At 45.5% G+C, this 16,326-nt stretch overlaps 2 protein-coding genes across 3 annotated transcripts; both read right to left on the bottom strand.

Moving 5' to 3' along the window:
* Nucleotides 1-1,994: 1,994 nt before the first annotated feature.
* Nucleotides 1,995-11,217, bottom strand: Nme1 (NME/NM23 nucleoside diphosphate kinase 1). 2 transcript variants are annotated; one of them, XM_052195290.1, is made up of 5 exons: nucleotides 11,118-11,217; nucleotides 8,536-8,665; nucleotides 5,860-5,961; nucleotides 3,527-3,639; nucleotides 1,995-2,575 (listed from the first exon to the last, which is right to left on the bottom strand). In XM_052195290.1, the coding sequence occupies exons 2-5, from the start codon at nucleotides 8,659-8,661 to the stop codon at nucleotides 2,458-2,460; spliced, it is 459 nt and encodes a 152-aa protein (XP_052051250.1). In that variant the 5' UTR covers nucleotides 8,662-8,665; nucleotides 11,118-11,217; the 3' UTR covers nucleotides 1,995-2,457. The 2 variants fall into 2 exon arrangements, with proteins under 2 accessions (XP_052051250.1, XP_052051251.1); XM_052195291.1 differs by having other exon boundaries at nucleotides 11,085-11,192.
* A 4,204-nt stretch (nucleotides 11,218-15,421) lies between these two features.
* Nucleotides 15,422-16,028, bottom strand: LOC127693935 (28S ribosomal protein S14, mitochondrial). Its single transcript, XM_052195231.1, has one exon. It carries the CDS (start codon nucleotides 16,020-16,022, stop codon nucleotides 15,636-15,638), a length of 387 nt encoding a protein of 128 aa, XP_052051191.1. The 5' UTR covers nucleotides 16,023-16,028; the 3' UTR covers nucleotides 15,422-15,635.
* Nucleotides 16,029-16,326: the final 298 nt, after the last annotated feature.

The following is a 16,326-nucleotide window of genomic DNA, read 5'->3' as shown; positions in this document are numbered from 1 at the left end:
AGCCTCGACTTCATGAGGGTAGGGAGGATGGAAGATTTAGCTCTGTGGTAGGCCCGCTTGTGTATCAAGCACAATGCCTTCTTGGTCCAAACTCCAGTATTCCAGATTCTATATTCTCAGAAGCCAGGCCTGTCGACTTGCAAACAGTCTTTACTTGTTTACCAGTCTTCTTGGCAAGCCCCCAGTACCCTAAAGGTCCCCCAGTGCCCACATCTACTTCATTTCCATGTCCAGACTCCCCCCGCCCCCAAAATTGCAGTGCCTTGAGCACTCTGTGAACCCACTGCTGCTTCTCCCAGCAGGTTTAATGTTTGACCTGGGGCGCTGAACATCCCAGTAAAGAGGTTTAGAGTGTCGTCCAAAGCACTGAGACTAACCCAGACGAGTCAAATCGCCTAAAGCCTCCTCCAGCTCCGCCCCATCAGTCCTGGCTAAAGACCTGCTCAGATGGAACAGGTCTCTGCTCTCTGACCTTTAGGATGAGCTATTAACTCTAACATTCCCTTGTACAGGCGGCACATAGGGCACTTGGACCTACACTTTTTTTTTTTTATTCCCAATGAATGCTGTGATTTCAAGTAACTTTAGCCCTGGTCTCATCAAGAGGCTATACCCTGCGTTGATGCTTTCCTGCATCTCTAAAGGGACAGGCAAGCTCTCTGTGTTCTCTATGACTCCAGTACTACTCACGACCCAAGATGGGATGAGGTCGGCTGACCTCCAAACCCAGGCTTTTGCTATTGTGGCTCCGGCCCAACTGGTCCACTCCAGTGGGTAACAGCTCATCGTGCCTCTCCACTGTCCTGAACCTCAATTACCAGAGCACCAGCCTAGGATCCAGGGGCAATGACTGCCACTTGCCCTCCCTCTGGGGCCATCTCCTTCATTCTCAGTCTGAAGCACCGGCTCTCATTTGCCCAGCTAGCTAGTTGGATGCCTTTTGGGATGATCTCGCGGCATAGCCCTGGCTGGACTGCACCAGTCTGGCCTCAAGCTGGCTGCAGGCCTGTCTCTCCCTCCTAAATGCTGGGATTACATGCATGTGCCACCACACTCTCCATTTGGAGTTACCAGATGTCAACCGTCCTGAAAGTCTGCAGATCTCACACCTGTTCGATGAAGAGTCATTTACCCCTTTGTCAGGTCACATACCTCCTCACCCGCAGTAGGACCCTTCATTTGACACCACCAGCCGAGGGTCCCAGGCCTACAGAAGACATGGGTTTTCTGATCTGATGGTAGCTACTTCTCAGTTCTTTGTTGGTTTTTGTTTGTTGTTTTGTTTTTCAAAACAGGGTTTCTCTGTCTTTCCCTAGTCCTGAAACTCACTCTGTAGACCAGGCTGACCTCGAACTTAGAGAACTACCAACCCCTGCCTCCTGAGTGCTAGGATTAAAGACATGAACTGCCACTACCACCCAGCTTTTTTTGTTTGTTTTTCAAGACAGGGTTTCTCTGTGTAGCCCTGGCTGTCCTGGAACTCACTCTGTAGATCAGGCTTACCTTGAACTCAGAAATCTGCCTGCCTCTGCCTCCCAAGTACTGGGATTAAAGGCATGCGCCACCACTGCACAGCAGCTTTTTTTTTTTTTTTTAAAAAAGACAAGTTCTTGTATAGCCCAGGCTGGCCTCAAACTATAAAGCTGAGGACAATTTTGAACTTCTGATCCTACCTCCTGAGTGCTGGATTACAGTACTACCATGTGGTGTTGGTGATAGAACCCAAGGCTTCATGTATGTTAGGCAAGACTCTCCCCTCCAACTAAGCTATAGCCCCAGTCAGTGAGGGATTGTTGTTTGTTTGCATGGTTTGGCTTTCTGAGAGAGAGCTTCTGCTTCCTGAGTGCTAGGACTAAAAGGCATGTTCCACTATACCCAGCTGTCTTGATTTGTTTTGTTTAGACAAGGTAGTCTATGTAGTCCAGGCTGGCCTGGAATTCATCACTCTGTTTCTGTGTCCTGAGTGTTGGAATTACAGGCCTGGGCCAACAGGCTTGGGTTGGCATCTTTATTTCTGATGAATTCTCTGTCCCCAGAACAATTTTAACAACTTCACCTGTCCTCCACAGAAATTGCTGACTGCCAGGAGCAAATAGAATGCAGGGAATGAGAGGAAGGGAGATAGGCAAAGAAATGCCAGTGTCCCAGGGTAGCAGCTCAAACCACAAGGACAATGAAAAGAATCTGTGTGCAAATCTGAGGCCAAAATAAGTAATTTGCATAACGTTTACATTCTGTCTGCTCAGGTTATCCAGACTGAAGAGGGGTAAGAGCGATGCAGCAGTACAGCAGTGCAGAGGAAACACTTTAATCTACCAGTGGCCGTTAACACTGCACAGGGGGGCACAGCTCCCAGAGGTTCCTTCCAGGTCAAAGAAGTTCCAGAAATAGAGTTGCTGGTCCCCTGCCTGCGAGAACAAGGGGAGGGAAGCAGGTAGGAAAGTGGGGGCCCGCCTGTCACTCATAGATCCAGTTCTGCGCACAGCTCTTGTAGTCCACCAGCTCCTCAGGCTGAAACCACAAGCTGATCTCCTTCTCTGCGCTCTTCACAGAGTCGCTGCCATGAATGATGTTCCTGGTGGGGAGATAGGTGACGACATTACCAAACTATAAAGACGAACCCGCCCATGACCCCGTGCACTCCCGCGGTGGGGTGGATAGCTGAAGGCCGTGGCGGCAAAAAAGCCAGAGTCCCAAGTACTTCAGAACAACATGAAAAGAAGGACTTCCTGTGAGCAGTCCGAGCCTTCAGGGAAGAGGCTGGCCGGGCTCTCTGTTCAAGAAAGGCACAGCCAATGGGACCTAGCAAACAAGTCAGCTTCCACCTTCAGAGGCAGGAAGCAAAATTCATATTTAAAAGTGACCTGAGGCCTGGTGAAGTGGCCAATGCATATAATCCCAGCATTTGAGAGAGGGGGTTGGGGTCATCAGAAGTTCAAGGATAGCCTGAGCTACATAGCAATTTTGAGGCCAGCTAGCCTATTTTAGACATTGTCTCAAAAAACAACTAAACTAGGGGCAGAAGAGATGGCTCAGGGGTTTTGTTTTGGCTTGGTTTGGTTTTTGGTTTTAAAGATTTTATTTATGTATGTGAGTACACTGTTGCTATCTTCAGACACACCAGATCCCATTACAGACAGCTGTGAGCTACCATGTAGTTGCTGGGAACTGAACACAGAACCTCTGGAAGAACAGTAAACCCAGAGATGGCTCAGTTTTAAGAGCACTAGCTAGTCCTCCAGAGAACCTGGGTTTAGTTCCACGTGGGGCTCAAAACTCTGTAACTCCAGTTCAGGGGAATCCAATGCCCTCTTCTAGCCCCATTGGGCACCAATCACGGAAGTGGTACACACACATGCAGGCAAACTATCCACACACATTCGGAAAAGTAAAAAATGAAGATAAACTTTAAAAGCTAAAATAAAACAAATAAAATGGTGGTACGTTCATTTCTAGACTCAGACGCTCAAGTTCTTGACGTGACTAGCTTAGATTTGGCAAAGGGGTAAAAAGCATCAATTCTCACCTGCCGACTTGGATGCAAAAGTCTCCTCGTATGGTCCCAGGCTTAGAGTCTGCAGGGTTGGTCTCTCCAAGCATCACGCGGCCCGTCTTTACAACATTCAGTCCCTCCCAGACCTCCAAAGACAACAGAAGATACAGTCATGGAAGAAAAACTCTCTCAGTAGAAAACCTGGCACATGCAAATTCAAAACCAACAGCTCCAGGACCCCCTCATTCAACTAAGTAAACAGAATGCCTACTAAGGATGCTGGTCACCTGTCCCAACTCTTATCCTCCCGAGATCAATTCAGATCCATCCACGTGGCATCCGGCAACCTTTTTAAATGGTCATATTGCCACCGCCCTAGAGGTAGAGGCAGGTGGATCTCCGTAAAGCCAGCCTGATCCACACAAAGTGTCCCAATACATCCATGGCTTCCTAGAAAGACCTTATGTTGGAAACACCGAGATACCGGACATGCCAGCGTCATGGGATGCCTGCCAAGGAAGGCTGCATGCGGAGTGGAGCCCCAGCTCAAGACCGAGGAGCGTGTCAGTCAAGAATCCTGGAAGGAGGGCTGCAGAGATACGAGAGTGGTTAAGAGCACTGACTGCTCTTCCAGAGATCTCGAGTTCAGCTCCCAGCAGCCATTTGTAATGGGATCTGGTGCCCTCCTCTGGTGTGTCTGAAGACAGCTACAGTGTACTTACATATATTAATAAATAAATCTTTAAAAAATAAATAAAAAATTCTTTAAAAAAAAAAAGAAGAAGAAGAAGAAGAAGAAGAAGAAGAAGAAGAAGAAGAAGAAGAGGAGGAGGAGGAAGACTCCTGAGAGGAGTAGGAGATCAAAGAGCACACTGGCGTCACAGGAGGAGATGCAGTGTGGGGTTTGCCCTGCTGGGTTGAGGGCTTGCTTCTTCAGGATTTCCTCTCTGTGCTCCCTTTCCTCCTCCTTGGAACAGTAATGTATCCTCTATGTTACTGTAGGTTCAAAGTGTGTGATCTGTCTTTTCATTTTTATTTTACAGGGATGACAGGAAGAGACTCTGAACTTTGGACTTTTTAAACACGGCTGAGACTGACAGACTATGGGGGCTTCCCGGGTTGGACTGAATGCATTTTTGCATTAAGATAGAGCTTTAAGTCTATGGGGCCACAAAGTGAAATGTGGTAGTTTGACTAAAAATGGCCCTAAAGGCTTATACAGATTTTTGTTTGTTGGTTTTGTTTTGGATTTGGTTTTTTTCCAGACAAGGTTTCTCTGTGTAGTCCTGGCTGTCCTGGAACTCACTCTGTAGACCAGGCTGGCCTTGAACTCAGAAATCCGCCTGCCTCTGCCGGGATTACATGCGTGCGCCACCACTGCACGGCTGCTTATACAGATTTGAATGCACTTTTTGTGGCTCTTCTTAAGAAGGATTAGTAGAAGTAGATGTGGCCATGTTGGAAGAAGTGTGTCACTTGGGGTGAGCTTTGACTTTTAAAGCCCAAGCCAGGCCCAATGGCTCCTTTTCCTGGGGCCTTCAGATCTGGATGTAGAACTCTCAATTTCTCCAACACCATGTCTGCCTGCATGCAGACAGGCATGCCTGTCTAGATGATGACAGACTAAACCACTGAAACTGTAAGCAAGCTCTAATTATATACTTTCTTTTATAAGAGCTGCCTTGGCCATAGTGTCTTTTCACAGCAATAGAACAGTGATTAAGACTGACCCTGTCTCAAAAAGCCAAAACAAATAAATACAATGCTAAATATGGTACCTCCCACACCTTCCCAGCCCTGGGACATGACAGCACAGTTCTGACATCATGTGGCCCCTGAGCACGTCTCAGCCCATCCTCCTCCTTACCATCCATCCCAACCTTCTTTCTGTACTTTAAAAAGCAAAGCTGTGTCTGGTGTGGTTATCCCAATACACTCTAAGTGGAAGAATCAAAAGCACCAGGCCAGCCTGGAGTACCTGTGGCCAGCCTAAACTACAAATATCAGTGTTTTCTGATCATCTTAGGTGATCCTGTAAAGGAGTCATTCGAACAAAAGAGGAGTCTTGACCCACAGGTTGAAAATCAATGAACTAAATATTGAAATTAAACCAATTTCCCCGTGTTCCTTGGGAATTCAATCAAATGGGTCTCTCCTGATTTCTCCCAGTCCAGGGTCCTCAGCTTGGAAAACAAATGTACATTTTCTTTGGTAGGTCAGACAGCCAAGTCTCATCCTAACTGGCTTTCCCACCAGCCTATTTCCTCTACAATAAAGAGGACCAGGTACCCAAACAGGAAATGCAACACTGGCTCTGCTCTACTCCCAAACGAGTCATTCCATCTTCATCCCACAGACTCACTCACCATGGCAACCACTGGTCCTGAGTGCATGTATTTCACCAGGCCAGTAAAGAAGGGACGGTCCTTCAGGTCAATGTAGTGCTCCTTGAGAAGGTCCTCGGAAGCCTGTTACAGAACACACGGTGAGAGAGCTGGTCCCAGGCCCCTAAGAACCAGAAGGCTAGTTTCTTCCCTATATCCCTCACGCTGCTCAAACTATGAGCTCGAAGCTAGTTGATCAGTTATAACTAGATTCATCCTCCACATCTCGAGAGGGGAGGAGTGACAGCCACAAAGCATGTCTGAATTCCTAATGCAGCAGAATAAAATTACTTAGAGTTGAATCCACCCAGCTGAGCGTAGCACTGCACTTGCATTCCCAGGGCCGGGCAGACAAACATGGGCCTCAAAAGCACATGCTATCCTATCCTTCATCAAGCCTGCACAAAACAGGGATGCAGTCTGAGCCTGCCTGCTCCACAGGAGGGCGGGCAGAAGAACCAGCTAACACACGCAGACTTGACTTTCCTCCCCGTGACACTTGATTCTGTTAACTGGTCCCAATAACCTTCAGCCTACAAAACTGAGCATGCTTTATTGGGGTGGAAAAGCTCAGCCTTCCCTTTGTTTCTCAAGTCCATTGCTGATGGAATAGCCCTTTAGAGACATGGCCAATATCTCTTCTTCCATTACTTCACCAAACCCATATCCTCAACAGAAACTGATGGTAAGAGAGGAAAATGTTCTTATGGGCCAGGGAGACTCAAGTTACAGTGCCAGTCATTTCACTGTCTATATTACCAGACGCATCATCTGACCTCCTTAAGCCTCGGTATCCTCCTAGCAACTGTGAGGACAGAAATAAGTACCTCTCGGAGCTGTCGTGAGAGATGGAGAACAAAACGTGTACTACTGTGCTTGACGAATGACCGGATCACTTCATTGCACCTCCAGGATCTAATTTACTATGCAAGCCAACATCTGACTCTCATTATCCCACCATGTTCTCCCTTAGCATTAACAGTAGTCTACTTCTTATACCAAAAAATCAAGTCACGAAACCAGTGGCTGGAGACATGGCTCAGGGGGCTGCTCTTGCATAGGTCCTGCGTATGGTTCCCAGCACCCATAGCGAGTGTCTCACAACAACTTATAACATCAGTTCCTGGGTTCTGGTACCATTTTCTGGTCACATGCACCTATACATACATGGTGCACGTTACAATAGATAGGTGTACATACATACACATTAATACAATTTTTAATGTTATATATATATATATATATATATATATATAGAGAGAGAGAGAGAGAGAGAGAGAGAGAGCTCGGCTGCATGCACACCTGCGAGTCAGAAGAGGGCATCAGACCCCTTTATAGATAGTCATAAACCACTATATGGGTACTAGGATTGAACTCAGGACCTCCGGAAGAGCACCCAAAACTCTCAACTGCTGACTCATCTCTGCAGCTCCTAAATACAAATTGTTTAAAAACCAACACTGCATCTGGGCATGGTGGTATACCCTTTAATCCTGACACTCTGGAGGCAGAGGCAGAGGCAGAACTCTGAGTTTGTGGCCAGCCTGGTCTACAGAGCAGGTTCCAAGCTAGCCAGGGCTATACATAAAAACGACAGGAAAATGATAATACTAACACTAATACTAATACTAATAACAATAATAATAATGATAATAACAAGAACAACAACTCAATATTGTTTTTTGCAATATTTGCAAACCAAATTTAAAATGTATAAGTAGGGGCTGGAGAGATGGCTCAGCGGTTAAGAGCACTAACTGTTCCTCCAAAGGTCCTGAGTTCAAATCCCAGCAACCACACGGTGGTTCACAACCATCCATAAAGAGATCTAATGCCCTCTTCTGGTGTGTCTGAAGACAGCTACAATGTACTTACATATACATTAAAATGAATAAGTAAGTCTTTAAAATGTATAAATAACTAAAATTGTATTACTTTAATGGGAAAAAAATGTTATCCCCCTAATACATTTGCATTGAGAATTAGAATTCACATTTCATAGATTTGTCTGAGGAAGGGTTCTTGGTCGGTCAATCTTTGGTATTTACTGGAATACTGTTGTCTGAGTGGGTGGCAGGCACATCCTCGCAGCACTTAGGATGGTAAAGAAGGATGCCAATAGTTCCAGGCCAGTTGTGCCAGATGTGTATGTACAGATTTCATAGGTATGCTAGAATTGTTTCTCTTCTCTGTTCTGTCAGAAGCACCCCACAAGCAAAACTGCAGACTTCTCCCCCAAAGCCCAGTGTACCATTCCTGACTCATGTTAGGCACTATCAGATAATAATTAGTAAAGCAAAGACTTTCTTCCTGACAACCTACTTCGAGGGTGGAGTGTAGGAGTTAGAAGGATGGTCTCTAAAATTATCTGCTTAGGAGGCAAGCTGAAGACCAAGCGATCTAAAACACCCAGAGCTGAGTCAGAAATTACAGCTCTGCAGTAATATGAGGGACTTCATGCTGTTATGGGGAAAGAGAAGCTATTTTTGAAAGCCCTAAATGACTTGGTTTGTTCTAAGATTCAGCCAGCTTAGTCACGAGAGGTTTTCAGGCTCCAGGATACCCTACCTCAGAGACGTCTAGACAAGAGACAAGACAAGTTATCCTGCAATGCTCCACTATGCTCCAAGGATTCAAAACAGGGAGAAACCCACTCACCTGCAGAAATTTCAACCCAACAAGGTGGAACCCCTTCTGCTCAAATCGCTTGATGATCTCCCCCACAAGCCCCCGCTGGACGCCGTCAGGTTTGATGGCAATGAAGGTGCGCTCGCTGTTGGCCATGGTCCTGCGGACAGGCAAACAAGAAAATGAAACTGGACTATAAGGTTCTCATCATGATCCTTTTCAAGCGGATTACTCCCATAAAACTGGCTTTCATCTATTATGTCTACCCTAAATCTCTCTAGTAAAACCCCAATCCCTGACCAGTTCATTCACCAATGAATTAATATCCTGAAGTGGGAGAAGGGCTCAAAAACAGAAACTGTAATGCCCATTCCGTTGATTTAGCGACCTCCTATTGAGCTTCTACTATGATGGAACCAAAGAAAGAGATGTAAAACTAAGACCTACACACACCAAGGAGACAGCACTATTTTCAGTAATTAGGGGAATCTGTACTGGGGTGATTTCCCTAGGGAAAGTTATGTCTGGAACAACACAATCTGACCTACGACACTAAAGCCAGCAAGAGTTTTAGAGAATATGTCATGACAACCATCTTTGTTTTTTACAAAGAATGATGTTTCCCAGCCCTGTGCAACTTGGGACATATCTTAGGATGTGATGAGAAAAAGCCAGAGGACACAAGCCAGTAACTCCATCCCTAGGAAGACTAAGGCGAAAGGACAAAAAGATGCCAGGCCGGCCTGGGCAACTAAGACCCTGACTCAAAAAAAAAAAAAAGAAAAAGAAAAAGAAAAAGAAAGAAAGAAAAAGAAAAAGAAAGAGAGAAAGAAAAAAACAAAAGAAAAGAAAGAAAGAAAGAAAAGGAAAGAAAGAAAGAAGAAGGAAGAAGAAAGAAAGAAAGAAAGAAAGAAAGAAAGAAAGAAAGAAAGAAAGAAAGAAAGAAAGAAAGAAAGAAAGAAAGAAAGAAAGGAAAGGAAAGGAAAAGTGGAAAAACAAACAAACAATAACTATATCATAGATTGGGAATGGACTCAGAAGGCCCAAGGCCTTATCTCCTTCCTTGCCTTGGAAGCTATTAGCAATTAATGGTTGTGGTGTGTGTGTGTGTGTGTGTGTGTGTGTGTGTGATTTTCTTCAGTGGTGTAGCCATGAGTAAACTGTCCATGCTTACACAAATAACTCCTCTATCCATCAAGCAAGCAACTCCAATTAAACTCATTGAAACACACACACACACACACACACACACACACACACACGAGCAAAAAAATATAAGGCATGAAAGTAGGGAACTTGTTGGAAGGAATTCAGACAAGATGAGAGAGTATGGGGGGTGGTAAAATGACTAAGTATATCACATACATTTAGAAAATTGTCAGCGAATAATAAGATAAAAAACTGAAAGTTCATTATGTAAGAATAGCAATTAATAAGCCGGGCGGTGGCGGTGCACAAGTGTAATCCCAGCACACTGGGAGGCAAAGGCAGGCGGATTTCTGAGTTCAAGGCCAGCCTGGTCTACAGAGTGAGTTCCAGGACAGCCAGGGCTATACAGAGAAACCCTGTCTTGAAGAGAAAAAAAAAAAAAAGAAAAGAAAAGAATAGCAATTAACGTTTATTAAACTATGTATTATGGGAAAAGAGCAATGAGTATTGTGACTAACCAATGAACTGTGGATTATGAGAGAACCACAGCACAGTACCTAACATGGGACATCACCCAGGAAGAGCATCCATTCCAGAATGTTCCATTTCCAGGGAACACCCCGTCTCACAAGATGAAAGGAGACTCCACCTTGAAAGACAATACCTAAGAGGATAGCAACACCAGCTCCTGGCTCGGTCTTTCTAAACTTGGGTTAACCTCTAATTGTGTACCTTAAGAATACGGCCTGAGCCAGCTGGATGGCTCAGCATAAGTTTGATCCCACGAACCCGCTCCACAAAACTATCTTCTGGTGTTCACACGTGAGCTAAGGCATGCATGAACAAGAGCACGCAAATAATAATAAATAACCTTTAATGATCATTTTGACTCGTGTCTTCCTCCCGCCTCCCCGGTCTGTAACCTGTAAGCTGCATGGCTGATCTAAGCCTGTACAACCTATCTTTGATACCAAGCCACAGGGTCTTGCAGGCAATAGGAGCAAAGGGCACCTTCGAGAAAGACAGGACCCTCAGACTAGATGGAGAATGTCTGAAGGAACGTGGCGCAAGCACTGATTATTCAGAAACAGCCTCTAATGAAAGCCTCTGCATACCGATCTCTCTAGACAGACAGACAGACAGACAGACAGACAGGCAGACAGACACACACTCACACACACAGAGTCATTCATTCAGCAAGCACCGCCGGAGAACCAACTCCGTGCCCAACAGCGGACCGGAAAGAGAACAAGCCCTGCCGCGCAGCCTGGCAGGAACTGCGGCCGCGGACAAAGGCGAGCCCACGTGGCGTGTCAAGCTGACAGGTCTGTACCTGAGCGCAGCCTGCCGTCTCCCGCAACACCTCTCGGGGAGTGCTCCCTTTATTTAACGCCCGCCTCCCTCTCCATTCACCTAGACCCTCAACTTGCCTCCTTTCCCCGCAGCACCCGAACCCCTCTCACCCCTCCAGATGACAAGTCTTTAACTCCGGCTGCGACTGCCCGCACCGGAAACGCGCCCCGGCCTCACGCGCTTCCCCGCGGCTGCTCGCACGGAACCTTTTCGTTCGTACAGTTCCGATTCAGGGGAGCCCTTTTGGCGGTACACCGCCGCCCCCGCTTCCTCTGGGGAGTAGGATGTCATTCTAGGAAGCACTCTCCCAGCGTTTAACTTCCGACACTGGGTGTGGTGTTTTGGATTTGGGATTTTTTTTTTTTCTCGCCGTCTGGCCGCCATCTTTTGTTTCTCCCCTGCCGCCGTGTGACTCACTTCTTCCGTTCCCGAGAAAATTTGGCTTCCCGAGAGGTGGCGCTCACACTGCATGAAGTCACAACTAAAGCTTCAGTAGCCGTGTCATTCCACCTCCCCTTCGTCCTGTCTAGCGACAAATGTACTGAATACTATGTGCCCAGCAGACACTATTCCAGAACCTAGGGCTGAAGCTGGGGCTTACTGGTAGAGTTGAGAATTGAGACAAACAATAAAAAGGAAATTGATAGTGAATACACAGTGAAGAATACTGCTGTGAAGTAAGAGCAGAGCAGGGGGAAAAATAAGGTTGGGAAACCTCTGCAGAAGTGATAATCAAATAGACCTACATGAAGGGAGGAAGCCTATTATTACCCGAGAGCCAAGGATTATAGTGAGTGTCTGATGGTAGGAAACGCAGGCGGAGGGTTTTATTTTGTTGTTATTATTGAATGTAGGGTCTCATTATGTAACCCTGACTTTTCTGAAACTCACTATGTAGACCAGACTGGTCGTGACCTCGGAAAGATTCCCTCTGGGTCTGCCTCCCGAGGCATGAGCAACCACATCCAGCATTATTTATTCATTTATTTATTAAGATTTCTTTAAGTATGAGGGCTCTATCTGCATGTACACCTGCAGGCCAGAAGAGGGCATCAGATCCCATTATTGATGGTTGTGAGCCACCATGTTTGCTGGGAATTGAACTCAGGACGTCTGGAAGAGCAGACAGTGTTCTTCACCATTGAGATATCTCTCAAGCCTCTTACTATTTATTTAGGCATACACGTGTCCATCTATGTATGAAGTGCTCAGTTCCTCTGAAGGTGGGGTTACAAACAGCTGCAAGTGATCTGTGAGTGCTGGGAACAGAACTTGGGCCCTTTGCAAGAATAGTATGTCCTCTACAACCACTGGTCCAGCTCTCCAGCCCAGATGTTTTTTGTATGCTTTTTGTTTTTGGTATTTTGTTTTTAATGAAATGGAGGGACTGGGGTGTTGGTCAGTGAGAAGGACCTTGACTTGATGGATTCACTGCACTGGGAAGACTGAAGTGTAAGACCCCCAAAAACCGAGGGTGCCCCAGCACCCCACGCTTCGGAAGGTGACACCCAAATCACTCACAAGAAACGGTCTCGATGCAGTAACATGAGGATTTCTTTATTCCAGAATTCTGGGTTCCACATCCGTAAACCTCGCAGGGTGCCGAATTGCGGCAGCTTTTATAAGTTTACAACAAAGCCCGTGAATCACAAACCAATCATTTCTTAGCATGGAGAGCCCGCAATATGCGAGCCAATCGATTTGTACCACTCCATAGTCTTTAGGCCAATCAGTTTAAATTATTGGAGCCCGCGCTCAGTGGACCAATTAGTTTCCTATTTTCTTGGATGTCTATAGCTGCGTGAACTCCTGGATAGCGTAATGGCATAAGCAGTTTACAGAAGCAAGATAAGCTTAGCTCATTTCCAGTTACCTTACAAGGCCAGGATCACCTATTCAAGGCCTTTCTGCCTAGGTCTTAAAGGGCGGGCTCTGGACTGTGACCTTTTACCTAGTTTCTAACAAAGAGCACAAAGAGTGGGCTCTGGAATGTGAAGTGTTTGGGGCTCCTTAGAAGGCTGGATTTAGACTGTATTTTCTATTCATTCAGAAGCAGGATCATCAAGACTTATAGGCCATCTGGATGACATAAAATACATCTCTCAGGAAACAAACCCTTGGGAGCACAAGACTGGCTGAACAGCTCTGTGATTTCAGGGCAAGCCTGATCTATATGGTGAATTCCAGGCTAGCCAGCACAACATAGTAAAGGCTTATCTCAAACAAAACAAAACAAGAGTCAGAGACACACAGTCTAATTACAAAATAGGCAAGAGACAAGAATAGATATTTCACAGGCAGAATATGACAGGGAAAAGGAGGAAAGAAAGGCTAGTGTCATAGCTCAGTGGGTAGAACTATGCTTAGCATGCACAGAGCCTTGGGTTCAATCCCCAGCGTTACCAAGATTGGGTATAGTTTCACAGGCCTGTAATCCCAGCACATCCAAGGTAGGTCAGAAAAATCTTTTAACTTCATGAGCCATTAGAGAACTAGGAATTAAATCCCTGATGAGATATCAGTACACTTATAAAGGTAGTAAAGTAAAATATAGCAACTGCTTTCAACTTTGGGAAGCTGAATCAAGAGGGCAAAAGTTTAAGGCCAGCCAGGACTACAACAGCAAGAACTTACCTTAAAGCTGGGTATGATAAGGGCAGGAAAACCAGGAGCTCAAGGTCATGCTCTGTTACTTATAGAATTTGAAATCAACTTGGACTACATAGTGCCTGTCTTTAAAAATAAATTTTTAAAAATGGAGGGGCCAGTAATGGTAACTGTTGGTATTCTGTCTAAGCTCCACCCCACACCTACCTGACAATAGCCAGGTATGCCCCGCCCCATAGATCTGGCTCACTATAAAAGGGGATACTTGCCCCTCCTCTCTCTTTTTTTGCTCTCTCTCATCCCACTCTCACCTCTCTGCCCCTTGGGCTCTCCTCCCCTCCCCCCTCTCTCCACATGGTCATAGCCGGCCTCCGCTTCTCTCCTCTCTCTCTCTCTCTCTCTCTCTCTCTCTCTCTCTCTCTCTCTCTCTCTCTCTCTCCCTTTCTCTACCACTAACTCCCATCCTCTATCCTGAAAAACTCTATTCTATACCATGCCTGTGTGTGTGTGGTCCCTCAGGGGGAAGAAGTGCTTGGACAAAGGCCTGCCTGGGCACCCCCTTCCCCTACACCACCGTGCCTCACTCCCTTAACGCCCAGTTCTCTCTTTTTAAGCCCCTTCAGTAACACTAAATATTATTGATGAAGTGAAATAGGATTTAGATTCTTAATTGGAATTTAAATTATTCTGACTGAAAAATTTTACTTGCTTGTTGAGGACACAGAACATTAGTAGAGCATATACAGAACCCTGAGCTCAATCTTAAACTGAAAAAAAGAAAAATGATGGGACATATCTGTAGTCCCGGGTACTCTGGATGCTGAAGCAAAAGAATCACTTTGGGTCAGGAGTTGAGGGCCAGCCTTGGAAACACAGACCCTCATCTCTGAAAAAAAAAAGAAAGAAAGACCTGGATTGTAGCAAAAATTAAATACTGTATTCTTTCACTTGTATAACATTCTTTTGGTGTGGTGGATCAGATCTAGGGTCTCACAAATATTAAGTATATACGCTACACATATCTTCAGCCTGTATAAAACATTGTTAAATAACAAGAAATTGTGAATGAATTAGGGATAGATATAAATATGTCTCCATAAAGAGGTACTATAAGGGAATCCTGGAATAAATAATTCTGTGTTAGGGATTGAAACTACCGTGCCCAGGCTAACTCAATCTCTTGAGTGATAGAACTACTTGTATGAGTCACCTTGCCTGGCCTATTTCAGGAAGCAGTTGTTGCTTTTATTTGTTTGGTTAGTTAGCTACTTAATTGTTGGTTTTGCTTATTTGACGTTTGTTTGGAAACAGCCTCATGTAGATCAGGCTGGCCTCAAATGTATTGTGCTGCTGGCCGAGTTCTGTATCTTGAGTACAATGGCAGTTGTTCAAATGCACACATGCAACAGAGCTCTGAGAAATCATAAGTATGTGGCTCACAGGAGCACAGGGAAAACTACCAAGAGCAGAGCCCATGTAGGTAACAAGGGCGACGATTTTCTGATTTGTTTTTGTTTTACTTAGCTTAGGGTTTTTGTTTTCCTTGTTGTTGTATGGAAGTAGTTGTTCTATGTAGTATTTCATTCACTGTGTAACCCAGGCTGGCCTCCAATTTACAGCATTTCCTCCTTATCCCTGGATAGCCAGGAACTCACTATGTATACCAGACTGGTCTTGAACCCAGAGATCTACTTGCTTCTGCCTCCTGCGTGCTGGGATTAAAAGCATGTGCCACCACTGCTTGGCTTTAAGTTGCCTTTTGTTTTGTTTTTTGTTGTTGTTGTTGTTGTTGTTGTTGTTGTTGTTTTTCACAGAAAATAGTTTTATTCCACTCTTAACTTTAAAGTTAAAAGACAATTCAGTGACAAATAATCACATTTCTTTATTTAGAATCTAAAAGTTAGAACTCAGGGTCACATAGACTAAACACACCAGTTCCTTCCTGAGAAGACCCAGGCTTTGGTCTTAAGTCTCTTGCCAGGATTGGCCTCCCTGGCAGCTGGGCAGGTTCTGAAACGGTTTTACCACATTGCTCGCTGGACTCCAGAAAGTAGCCCATGGTCAGCTAAGTGGCGGAAGACAATGCGACTAAGTCTCCAGCGACGCTTAACACCACGTGGGCGAGATGTCATAACACACCGATTTCTGATTCTAACAGGACAGCTATCACGCGGAAGGGCAGCAATTTCATCACTAGCCATTTCCTGAAGGTCTTTTGGCAAAATGGTATTCTTTCTGAGCGAATTGATCCGAAGCCTCTCATCAGCGTAGTCATACGCCATTTTTCGTCTCTTCACATCACGCAACATTCTCCAGTCTACATAGTATCCTCGAACTTGACCTGATGCTGACGGAGGAACTGCCTGCCGGAAGGTCCGCAGCAGCGAGCCTAGCACGGACGCCGCCATGTTGTCTGCCTGTTTTTTTTTGTTTTGTTTTGTTTTGTTGTTGTTGTTTAAGGTTATTTGATCACAGTAACAGTAACTAAAATTAATATGCACAGTCTTTCTTAGCTGCCATATAAAAGAAAATATTTAATTTGGGGCTCACTGTTGCAGAAGGTTAGGGTGGGAGCATGGCATCAGGCAGGCAGGTGGGAAGCCGGAGCAGCTATGAGAGCTCACATCCTCATCTGCAAGTGGAAGAGAGGGAGGGAGAGAGAGGGAGAGAGAGAAAGAGGAGAGAGAGAGAGAGAGAGAGAGAGAGAGAGAG

This window comes from Apodemus sylvaticus, chromosome 10 (assembly GCF_947179515.1).
Source record: "Apodemus sylvaticus chromosome 10, mApoSyl1.1, whole genome shotgun sequence".
Lineage (NCBI taxonomy): Eukaryota > Metazoa > Chordata > Mammalia > Rodentia > Muridae > Apodemus > Apodemus sylvaticus.
This window is presented reverse-complemented; position numbering and strand designations above follow the sequence as displayed.